Raw genomic sequence first — 12,774 nt, 5'->3', positions numbered from 1 at the left:
GTGCTTTCCCAAAAAGCTCTAATTTGGTCTCATCTACCCACAGGACATTCTCCAGAAGGATTTTGGCTAATTCAGCTGTGTTTTGGAAACTACAGTTCTTATGTCTCAGTACAGTGGGTTCCTCCTGGGTCTCCTACCATAGAACCCCCTTTCATTGAGTTGGCGACGGATGGTGCGAGTTGAAACGGTCGTACATTGTGCCTGAAGGTCAGCTTGAATCTGTTTGGCAGTTGATTTGAGGTGCTTTCTCCACCATTCAAACAATCCTTCGCTTCAATCTTCGATCAAGTTTTCTCTTGCGGCCACGTCTATGGAGGTTGGCTACAGTGCCATGGGCCTTAAACTTCCTGATAACATTGCGTACGGTGGACACAGGAACATCAAGGTCTCTGAAGATTTACTTTTATCCTTGCGATTGTCCATGCTTGGCTCCAATCTTACGTCTGACCTCCTCAGACAATTCTCTGGTTTTCTTTCTTTTCTCCATGCTCATTGCGGTACCCACAGTGACACAAAACAGCAGAATGATTCCTTTTCTCTTCTCAAACTGGTTGAATGAGTGATTTTTATATTGTAGGCAGCTGCAACTCACCACAGGTGAGTTCAATTCCAAAGTAAAGGAGAATCACCTGCTTGACATCTAATTATTTCTAACAACTTCTAAAAGGTGCTAATAATATTGTCTGGGCCATTTTAGGATTTCTGGATGGAATAAGCTAATATTTAGTAATTTTTTCAGCTCTTTTTGTTTTGTTTCACTGCAAACCAATGAAATGCAAATGTGGATACCAAAATATTTTTTTATTTCAATACTTTTCTGGAAGAAATGGTGCATTACTTGAAAAAGTGCAAGGGTGCCAATATTTTTGGCCACGACTGTATATGATTAATGCCGTCTGGTGTTTGATTTGATGTTTCATTACCTTCGCCACCAAAGGTGGATGGAGGTTATGTTTTCACCCCTGTCTGTCTGTTTATTTGTGAACAAAATATCTCAAAAAGTTGTGGACAGGTTGGGTGTGTGACGAGACCGAATCGAATCGATTCGATTCTGGTGAATATGGATTCGGATACGGGAATTATTTAATTTTGTAAGTGATTCTTCACCATTGAGATGTGTGGTGGAAAGTGATATATAACATAATATTTCAAAAAGTTGTGGATGAGTTATGACTAAACTTGGTGAATGAGTTGTTTAGGTGACAAGAACAAGCCGATTAGATTTTGGTTCAGGTCCGAATCCAGATCTGACCTATCAGTCGGATACAAAACATAAACTGTTCAGTCTGGCGGAGGTATGTGCTCTACCGAGTGCCGTTCGTGTTTTTGTTTTTTTTGTGGTCCGCCGGGCCACCTAAACAGATTTTAAAAATCGGTATCCACATTTAAATTACTATTTCTCACGACACCTACAGAACAAATATCAGTGCTTTTCATACCAGCAACCTCGCAACTTGTAATCACAAAACACTCCCGTCAGCTATTCGATCATCAAATGTCCAAGAAATTAATATTTATTTGGATAGCCATCCTCTTCAGATGAATTGTATTGGTAGACCCCCATCCAAAACCTTGATCTTTTCTACCCCCGCTAATTCACCCCAGATCCACTTTTTTGAAATACCGACTTCTTTCCTGGAAGTCCTAGCAGTGTCCATGTGTTTTCTACCTTTCCCCCCTAACCCCCTTCCCGTGCCCCGTCTCCCCAATCCCTCTCCCTCCCACAGATCTCCCGATGTCCCTGTTCTCTGCTGTTGTACTTGTGTGCTTCCCTCTCTCCCCATCTTGTCTCCCGCTCCCTTACCTTATCTTATGTTTTATGTGTCAGTTTGTTTTTATGTGATTAATGTTAGCTCTTACACGAGCCTCGATCTTGTACACAAAAAAAAAGAAAGAAAAAGAGGCATAACTGGTCATTACCCCATGTAAGTGAAGCGAAACGCGGGGGTTAAGCAATAATTTGTTCATTCTGTCTGTGTGTCTGTCCTTCTGTCTATAAACGTCAGTTTATGATCAAGGAATAACTTGATTTCTATGGAATATTATATTTTTAACATGAATCGGAAAACAAACCATTACTTAAACAAACCTGTTTTAACAGTACTATGGCTCTGAATTCATCCCGACCGCACTTGCGCAGAGGGGTGAGGTGAGATGCCTGGCAGTCAAACAAAATTCGAAAATCGTTCCAAACAGGAAATTAATGTTTTTAAATACATCATAAAGGACACAAACAACGGGCATGAAGAACTAATGTAGCATGTTAAACTAGAACGGGCACTCGGTAGAGCGCATACCTTCGCCGCAGCTACTGTTCTGTACTTGGCATGGAAGTGTAGGGAACAGAACAGTGAACAGTTTGGTGCTGATTTCATGCAAATCGGATAAGAATTGACCGAGTTATGACAAAAAACGCACATTTTGCAAGGTCGTGACCCCCCTGACCTTTGACCCCCAACCGCTAACAAGGGTAATGTCTTCACTGGGTCATGTCGTATATCACAAGATCGGGCATTGAATTCTGAACATTTTGGCATTAGTTGCATGCCAATTGGATAAAAATTGACCGCGCTATGGTAAAAATACGATTTTGACCTTTTCGTGACCTTGACCTTGACCTTTGACCCGATTGCTCCCAAAATCTAATCAAATGTGTCCCGTATAATAACCAATCATCCCACCAAATTTCATGCAATTCGGTTGAATACTTTTTGAGTTATGCGAATAACATACACACACACACACACACACAGACATACAAATAAATACACAGCGATCAAAACATAACCTTCCGCTTTTGCGAAGGTAATAAGGTGGTGTAAAAGATGCTGCATCAACGGCGGTCAACTCCCGATTTTGTTTTTTTTTAATGCAATCTTTAAAATCTTTATTTTATTTTCAATTGAATTATGTACTGTACTTGAACACTGTCGAACACAAATCGACTTTTTGGTACTTTCAAAACCCTTCCGTTCAGCAGTACCTGGACAAAATATTACGGCATTTTATCATACCTCCCAATCAAATTTGCTGCTTGTAGACCCCGCCCATCCCTTTGTTTCTCAAAACTGTGCAGGAGGTGTACTATGAACTCTCTAGTTGAAGATGCAATCTCTAGTCATTTGCCTTAAAGCCAAGTTGATAATTGTTGTCTTGGGTCTCTTCATGTATTTCAAACCTGTGTCACACCGCCTCGGCACGTGACCAACATGGGCCCTTAATGAAATTTTGAACTTTGAGTGTCTATCTGTGAGAAGAGTTTGAGTTGGCCACACCACTTTATTGTCTGCTCTGTGATTCTTGAAATGTTGAATATTATATAGGCTATGGTAATCAAATGTTCTTGCTGTGAACGTTTATTTTTGTTCATAAAACTAGAGCTTGTTGTTGGGCATTTTGATTGCTGCTGAACTATATAACGTGATACTCAGAGCCTGCCGGAGGAGTCCTTACGCAAGGAACTGTCACAGTTACTTGAGGACAAGTTGAACTATGAGACGACAGCCAAGGAGTCTCTGTGGCGTGTGCTGCAAGAAAAGCTGGCTGCCGCAAGAAAGCTTGCTGAACACGAGGTGAGCTTGTTGCCAATGCTACATTACTCATGCAGTTTTTTTTTGTGTTTTTTTTTCTTCTTATATGAAGCATGCACGCAAGCACTGAGGACCATCTGTTAACCCGTGGACACGTGAAGACCTTTTGTTTTTGGGTTGTCCGTGCATCCTTTTTTTATTATTATTTATTTATTTATTGTATACTGAATCGAGGCTCATGAAAGAGCTAACATTTATTTCACAAACAAATCAACCAGACAAACAAAATATACAAAAAGAGGGAGCGGAAGACAAGATGGGGAGAGAAGGGGAAGCACACAACCACAACATTTGAGAGCAGGGAGAAGTGTGGGAGGGAGAAGGCTTGGGGGCAGGAGGCGTGGGAAGGGGAGGGGGGGGGGGGGAGAGGTATAAAACACAAGGGGACCAAAATTAGCGGGGGTAGAAAAGATCAAGGTTTTGGATGGGGGAGGATAAGAGATGGTGGTGAACAGCTGTTTTGAAGACCTGGAGGGTGGAGTGGGATTGAAGAGAGTGAGGGAGTTTGTTCCAGAGGTGGGAGAAAAGAGGAATGAAGGAGTGAAGGTGAGCAGAAAGTCTTGATTTTGGCAGTTTAACCATAAGAGGGTTGCAGGCAGATCTTGTGCGACCTGTAGGAATATTTGGGGGACAGAGCCCAGAGAAGGCTGGGGGGGGGCAAGGCCAGAGAGGAGTCGGTAGAAGACGGAAAGACCACCAACCTGCCTGCGGTGAGTGAGTGAAAGGCCCTTGGAGTTAGCTTCATCGCGGGAGATTCCAATGATTCTGAACGCTTTGGTTTCAACAGCGTGAAGACGGGCTAGGTGTGAGGCAGGAGCACCAGACCAGAGGGGAGAGCAGTATTCCATAGAGCTGCGGATGAAAGCCTTGTACGTGGTGAGGAGCTCAGGTGTGCCAAGGAAGGACTTCGCACGACGGAGGATGCCCAGTCGGCGACTGGCTTTGGAGGCCAGATTTGAAATGTGGTTTTCCCAGGAAAGATCATGGCAAATAGTGAGACCCAAAAGCTTGAGTGACAGAACTTCTTGGAGAGGATTATTCAGAAAGTGGATGGGAGGGTTTTCCAGTCGGTCTTTTCGGAGAGACATCGTAAGAGTGTGAGATTTATCAGGATTGAAAGACATGTTCCATTTGTTTGCCCAGTCTGTGATTTTGTCCAGGTCTGCAGAGAGTGAGGAGGCTGCAGACTGCCGATCTGAGGGATGAGGAATGGAGCGACAGAGAGTAGAGTCGTCAGCAAAGAGATGGAGAGGATTTTCAAGAGAGTCAGAGAGATCATTGATGAAGACCAGAAAAAGCACAGGGCCCAGAACACTACCTTGGGGAACTCCAGCCTGAACAGGAAGAGGAGATGAGAGAAACCCATTCAGGGCCACACGTTGACTACGACCAGAGAGGAAGTCCGCCAGCCATGCGTGGAGATTTCCATGGATACCAAAGGAGGAGAGTTTGGTGAGCAGAGCAGGGTGCCAGACCGTATCGAAGGCACGTGAAATGTCAAGGGAGACAGCTCTAATTTCCTGTTTGGCGTTGAGGACCTCCATCCATTGTTGAGAAAGCAGAAGCAGCATGTCCAGAGTAGAGTGACCAGGTCTGAAACCAAATTGATGATCAGAGATCAAGCCATTGGAGAAGAGGAAAGATTTCATATCTGAAGCAATGATGGATTCCATGACTTTGCTGATAATTGGGAGAAGGCTGATTGGTCTGTCGTTGCTGGGATCTGTTTTTGCATCTTTTTTGTGCAAAGCGGTGATGTTGGCTGATTTCCAAGCAGATGGCAGATGACCTTGAGCAAAAGAGAGGGTGAAGAGAACAGAAAGAGGGAGGGAGTGAAAGAGCGGAAGCACATGATTTTAGGACCCGTGGGCTGATGCCGTCAGGACCAGTTGCAGAATCAGAGTCGAGGGTTGACAGAAACTTTTCCACCTTGTCAGGAGGAAAGGACACAGAGTCCAGGAGCAGCTGGGTACTAGGGTGCATCAAACGCCCCTATGTCAAGAAAACAATCTGTCCCCAATTTTATTTTGTTCCAGTCATAAAATAAAGTTCCTATGCAAAATTTGGTAAGGTTTTGATATCATCTTCTGGGTCCACCTCAGCAAATTAGATTTTGAGTCGGTAGTATCAGAGTCAGAAATTTGACACGCAGCTGTTTTGAGGCCCATAAATAAAAATGAAAGGATTGACCGATTGCTACATACAATAGCTCTTTGGAAAGGTATTATTGTGCTCTGTAGCAATATATAATCATCATAGGGATAGGGATATAATTCACTTATACACAAATAGTCAAAATCATGATTTTATTGGTATAATCATATGTATTATAGATACCAGAATGATATAATTTTTATTACAGTAGAATCATATATACACAATCTTAGCATTTATCATCTTAATACGAGTACATCTGACTATGGATGAACATGAAAATAGAAACAAAACAAAGATACTGTAGTTTTCATGGATATTTCTGACAGTTTAGTCTTGAGCTGCTCGCTTTCGAAGATTCGGTTTCTCCTTGCGGTTCTGCTCAACAACTTATAGCACATTTTGGTAGTGGTCTTCACTTCTGGCTGCTGAAAGGAAGTCAAAGCTAAGCTTAACTCCCCTTTCTGCAGAGTCATTCACCACATTCAAGGCTTCAACATTAGTCCATGATGTCTGGTAGGCTGCAGAGTTAGTCCATTCTTGAACATCGGTCACTAGAAATGCCCAGTCAAGCTTCAGATGATGAAATAGGTACCATGAATCTGGTCCAACAAAATCAGCCAGAGTGGTCTTCTCAGTCAAGTCATCAGGAAATCTGGGCTTTCCAAACCCAGTACCAAACCGTCCTTGTGGGTTGGTTCCTGGAAAATCTGGCTGAACCTCCAGAAGTCTGTCTGCCAGAGCATGGCGATGGTCATGAGGAACAACTGAGCTGAAGAGGGCAAGTGGAACCATCTCTTCTGTGAGGTACCAGAGATGTCGTTTGAAGGCTTTCAGGGCACTTCTTGAGATTCCAGCATTGACAGCTTCATACTGTTTCAGTTTGGAGATGAGCTGCAGGTCATTCCATGGGGCATCGGTGACAGAGGTACATGTCATCCACCAGGAGCTGTATACTAGAGTGACAAACGTGACAAATTCTCTGATCTTTGGCACTTGTTTTTCTGTGGTAATTGTACCTGCTGGAAGATCAGCGATTTGTTTTTCGAAGAGACATAATTTGATTGAGTAGAGGAGCTTCGCCATCCATCTGGCTTTATGCAGTGCACCAGGACGCTTGAAGGTTATTTGATGTTCAGCTACTTCACCATCAAGGAATACAGTACACAGATCAACAAAAACAAATACAACACTCTGACCAGACCAACACTTCATCCCACTACGTTCACTCCTCACAAGTGAAACTCATCACTACTCCGTTCACTCCTCACAAGTGAGACTCATCACTACTCCGTTCACTCCTCACAAGTGAGACTCATCACTACTCCGTTCACTCCTCACAAGTGAGACACCATCACTACTCCGTTCACTCCTCACAAGTCACCAGGTTAAATATATAGGGATTGTCCAATGTGCAAAATCTTCCATCACTACAATTTGGCCATAAATCCCGGGGTGGGAAATATTTGACCAAATATGCCACAAGACGCATGAGCACTGTACAAAGCAAACAATAACTCGTCAAATTTTGGACGTATGGATGGCTGCACAACCCGCAAAAAAATTGAGCAGGTCCCCCCCTAAAATTGCTTTTATGATTGCCGATTAGGCTAAAGATTTTAAACCAAAAAAATAACTTGCCTCGGAATAAGTTTTGAATGGACGGACAGACAACTGAAAACAAAACGGACCATGGGTTTCCCACCCCTATAAAATCAAAATTAATTCCCTCTGAAAAAGTACAGTGACATTGCCCGCAGACTACCCAACCGCAGACCAGGCAATGTCACTGTACCGGGACATTTCATCAATCAATGACAATATGCGGTCCGCTAGGACTACCCGAAAAAAATTGAGCAGGGTTCTTCCCACGGAAATGCATTTTTGGTCAGCTCCTTGAAGATTATAAACAAACACAAATCACTTCCCTTTAAAAGGGTTTTCAACGGACAGACAACCAAAAAAAAACCGAGCAGATAGAATTGCTTTTGAACATCGATCATCAAGCGGCGTGGGCCTACCTGGCAGAGTCTCGAGGAGTCGATCGCTTTCCAGCTCTTTCGTCTGACTTTCGCTTCCCAAATTTGTCTTCTGACATTATCACTTGGAAATCTATACATCTTATATTTCCCAGATTGGTTTGAACAACCAAAAGCAGAACAACCAGTCATTTTGTTTGGCAATAAACAACATTCCCGTACCAAGCTGACGTTCACGCACGGTGAAGTTAGACACAAAATGGCGCCACGAAATCACGTGACCAGAAATCTCGGGTCAGCGCATGGCGCAACTCTCTTTATACAGGGACTCTAGTTTAGTGTATTTGTCGAAGGAGAGGGTTTGGTCAAAGATGATGCCAAGATTCCGGATGAGAGGGGAGGTGGATACTGGGATACCGTCGATGTTGAGGGCAAAGTTATGGGTGGATTTTGTGAGCGTTTTTGGGCCAATGATGATTATTTCAGATTTATCACAGTTAAGTTTGAGGAAGTTGGTTTGAAGCCAGGATTTTATTTCAGAGATGCAGTTTGTCAGGATAGAGTGGGTGTCGGTGGAGACGGACTTGGTGGAGATGAAAAGCTGGATGTCATCGGCGAAGCAGTGGAATTGGTGACCATGACGGTGGATTAAGTGACCGAGGGGGGACAGGTAAAGGATGAAGAGGAGGGGGCCAAGAACTGAACCTTGGGGGACACCTTGGGGGAGGGGAGCAGTGGGGGATTTGCAGTTATTGATGGAGATGAACTGGCGTCTGTCAGAGAGGTATGATTTAATCCAAGAGAGGGCAGTGCCGGTAACGTTAAAGGTGGATTCAAGTCGGGTGAGGAGGATGGTGTGATCGATGGTGTCAAAGGCAGCGCTGAGGTCGAGGAGGACGAGAATGTTGAGGTTGCCAGTGTCAGAGGAGAGGAGAAGGTCGTTGGTGATTTTGAGGAGAGCAGTTTCAGTACTGTGGTTGGAGCGGAAGCCGGATTGGAATGTTTCATACAGGTTATTGGCAGAGAGGTGATGTTTGAGTTGAGCGGCTACAGCGCGTTCCAAAACCTTTGACAGAAAGGGTAGGTTGGAGATGGGTCTGAAGTTATTTAGGGTGTCAGGGTTGAGTCCAGGTTTTTTCAGAATGGGGGTAACAGCAGCAATTTTGAGGGATGGTGGGACGATGCCTATAGACAGGAAGGAGTTTATTGTTGCAATGATAAGTGGGGAGAGAGCAGGGAGGGAGGCCTTGACAAAGCTGGAGGGGATGGGGTCAAGAGTGCAGGTGGCAGTTTTCATTCCTATGAGGAGTTCAGAGAGGTCAGTAGGGGAGACCGGGGAGAATTGAGACAGGGGAAGGCAGGATAAGGGGGGGCAGGTGGTTGGAGGGGGAGCGGGTGCGGTGGTGGTCAAGCTGTTGTAGATGTTGTCAATTTTGCGTTGGAAGAAAGAAAGGAAGGAGATGCAGTTGTCTACTGTGAATGACTGGGTGGTGGTGTCCAGGGGGCGGAGGAGTTTGTTTATTGTCGAGAAGAGTGCTTTTGGGTTTCCGGAGCCAGAGTGGATAATTTGAGAGTAGTAGGCGGAGCGGGCGTGGGAGAGGGCATCTTTGTAGTGTTGTAGGTGGTCCTTGTAGGCTTGGGAGTGAACTGTGAGACCTGTTTTATTGCGGAGTCTTTCAATTTGGCGAGCACGAGTTTTCATCAGGCGGAGTTCAGGGGTAAACCAGGGAGCAGAATGGGTGAAAGAAACTGTTTTGGTTTTTACAGGCGCAAGCTGGTCAAGGCAGGAGGAGAGAGTGTGTTTGTAGTTGTCATTGAGGTCGGAAGGGGTGTGGAGGTCAACGAAGGGAGAAGTGGACATTTTTTCAGAGAGGATGGATGAGAATGAGGTAGGTGAAAGAGCGTTTAGCTTACGGAAGTTGATAGTGCGATAATGTCTTGGTGTTGGGGTGGGGATGTTGATGGTCATAGTGATGGCTAAGTGGTCAGAGAGGGTGAGGTCGGAGCCAGAGAGATGGTGCAAAATTAATCCAGTGGAGCAGACAAGGTCCAAAATGTGACCACGGATATGCGTAGGAAAGTTGACATGTTGAGTGAGGTTAAAGCAGGTGAGTAAATCAGTGAAGTCAGTGGTTATTGTGGAGTCAGTGGAGTCCATGTGGATATTGAAATCACCAAGGAGGAGGATTGAGGGGGAGAGGGAACATAGCTGGGTCAGAAAGTAGGAGAAGTCAGACAGGAATAATTACGAACTAATTAAACATGTGACTAACGATCAGGTAGTAATGAATACAAAGGAATTACTACTTGCATTGCCATACACTCTGCGTACAATACGTGTTTGCACGGCCAGCCAATTGAAAATAGTAACGCAAATTTAGTGCACATGCATTGATTACTTTTGTACAATGGCACTCTGAACATCACCATCACGCACAGCGTTTTTGCATGCAATATTTTGTCACAATTTCACATGCAGTTATTAACTTATAATTAAAACTATAAACCTACTAGATGGAGCTACTCATACAAGTACACAACAGCAAAACCTCTTCTATCACTACTGTAGAATCAAATTATCTAGAAGTTCAAAATATCATTTTCCAACTGTAAATATCACACTTCAAATACATTGAACGAAAATCATGTGGTTCCTGAAATATGCAAAAATATTACTCTTTCAACACATAATCCAGTGCACTTTGTTACCCCAAGTTAAACTACATTAACTTTTGTATACTACGCAATTGTCTATCAAAAAAAATGTCTATCAATCACTAGGCTGCAGTCCCTTTGATTAAGTGCAAGAAATCAGTGCAGTGATATGTGGAGTCTTTGGTTTGCCAATTGGTCACAATTTTGTGTGTTTTCAGTTAGAACTGGGCTGTGAATTTGAAATGTCCTCTGTTGTTGGCAATGAGTGGATAATCTAACAGCATAACTATTTTGTCTCTAATATAAAATGTCAGGTCGTCTTTGGGGCTAGGCCATTTCCAGTTGTGCCCTGCCCGATGCATCACCGATACTCTGTAATCTCCATGTTCCCCGACTTCTTTCACTTCTCCTGCAAATAGTTCTGCATCATACTCTACAACGCACCACTGGCCCACATGAATGTTGTCGATGTCATTATTAGATGTGCTCCCAGATGCGATTGGTGTTACATGTACCTCAGGTGATTTGGCAGGGCTAGCTGTGGCCAGTTGAAACTGTTGATAATTATCAGACTTAGCATAAACAGCATAGAATTGAATTAATTTATAAAATTTGAATTAATTTATATAAATAATTGGCCCTTCATATACAGACTTGGCATTTAATATGGAATATTTTTTTTGTGGGGGTGAACTTACTTTTCAAGATGTCTTAGAACCAAAAGTTCATTGGAATTATGTTGAAATTATTCTAGATTTTGTTAATGTGACCTTTAAAAGAAACAAAAACCACATTTGACATTTCGAAACAAATAAATTGATCCTTGAAAGTGATGTAAACTGATATCGAACTCAATTCACGGACAGTACTGTGTTAAACTTCTGTACGTTTTCCAGAAGTATCTCTTTATTTTGCACATTAGCCCAAAATTTTTTTAACAAACACAAAAGTTAAATTGCGACTGGGATTACCGACGGTAAAATTACAGTTCAGTACTTTGTGTAACCCCCACGAGCATTCAGGAGAGCACGTACATGTTGAGGCATGCTGTTCACGAGATTTGCCAAGGTTTGGACAGGAATCGCTTGCCATGCAGTGACAATAGCCTGCTGCAATTCACGCACAGAGGTCGGCTGCTGGTCGAAGTGGTCGATTTGACGCGTTAATTCTGCCCACAATTTCTCTGTCGGATTCATATCCGGGGACATGGCAGGCCACTCCATATGCTCTACACCACGGTCAGCAAGAAAGTGTTAGATCATGCGAGCACGATGAGGCCATGCATTGTCATCTTGGAAGACAAAGTTTCCTCGAAAGGCTGCACGAGCAAATGGAAGCAATGTTTCTTCCAGAATGGCCCTGTACTTGAACTGGTTCAGGTTTCCATTCAGAACAACCAGGTCAGTTTTGCCCCCTGCATGAAAAACAGCCCAAACGGTCACCCCACCACCTCCAGCTTGGACTCTTGGCACTATACAATCTTTGTTGTAGGCTTCATGCACTTGTCTGCGCACTCGGACGCGGCCATCTTGACGATAGACCAGAAATCGCATGCCATGATCTCGCGAGATCATGATCTCGCGAGATCGCGATTTCAAATCGGAAAAGATCTCGCGAGATCACGGCGAGGTCACGTCTTTTCGAAGCTGCTCCATGCGCTCACGCTTTCGAAGCTAAGTGATATTTCTCAATTGTGTTTTTGTCGAGACTGTACCTATCTTTCGGTGTATGTACCTATAGCGTATCTTTTGGAAAAATTTTCGGTGCTAATTTTTCGTTCATGTATACACAATCGTCGGTTAATGGTATCGAGTATTCTGCGGCCTAGTACTCGTAGGCTTAGACTACCGTACCAGATTAAACAAACCAGATTATAACACCCGTCTCAGACCTTGTGGTTTGTTTTTCTCTCAGCGATTCGTCGAATGCGCTGAATTTATTTTCGTTCTCTGTTTCGTCCCAGTCGTTCACCCCGTCCTCCTTGTTTAATATCTGTACTCACAAAAAAAAAAAAAAAAAAACCCAAAAAAATATTTCCTTCCCAGGTCTTATTCGTTTATTTGTTGTTCTTATTTGTTCGTTCGTTCTTCATTCGCGATCACGCGGTTAGAAATGTATAATCTCTCCCCTGAACAACTATTTTCTCTCATATATTATAACACCCTTTTCTTCTTTTCCTACAAAAGGATGCTTTCGTCTTGCTCACCAAATCTATTCATTCCAAAAAATATATATAATACCATCTCTTACAGTTCCTCCTTTCTACATTCCATAAACTATCCAGAACTCCATCCCTCCTCCAGTGTCCTCAAACGTATTTTTGACTCGAAGGTCTCAAACTCATTTTGCAAAAAATGTTCGTTTCCCATGAATCGTACACTTTTCAAAATCCAATC

At 43.4% G+C, this 12,774-nt stretch overlaps 1 protein-coding gene across 6 annotated transcripts in view; it reads left to right on the top strand.

The window, feature by feature from the left end:
• LOC137424410 (sarcolemmal membrane-associated protein) overlaps positions 1-12,774 on the top strand; it is a 274,679-nt gene that overhangs the window by 94,122 nt on the left and 167,783 nt on the right. For all 6 annotated transcript variants that reach the window (XM_078775449.1, XM_068111836.2, XM_078775451.1 and 3 more), the window contains one exon: positions 3,432-3,572. In XM_078775449.1, coding sequence (XP_078631575.1) covers positions 3,432-3,572 — 141 coding nt within the window. The remainder of the gene's footprint in view (positions 1-3,431; positions 3,573-12,774) is intronic.

Source organism: Myxine glutinosa, chromosome 4, assembly GCF_964187855.1.
Source record: "Myxine glutinosa chromosome 4, kmMyxGlut1.1, whole genome shotgun sequence".
In the NCBI taxonomy this organism is placed as follows: domain Eukaryota; kingdom Metazoa; phylum Chordata; class Myxini; order Myxiniformes; family Myxinidae; genus Myxine; species Myxine glutinosa.
The sequence above is the reverse complement of the archived record's forward strand: the minus strand, read 5'-3'. Positions and strand labels throughout refer to the sequence as shown.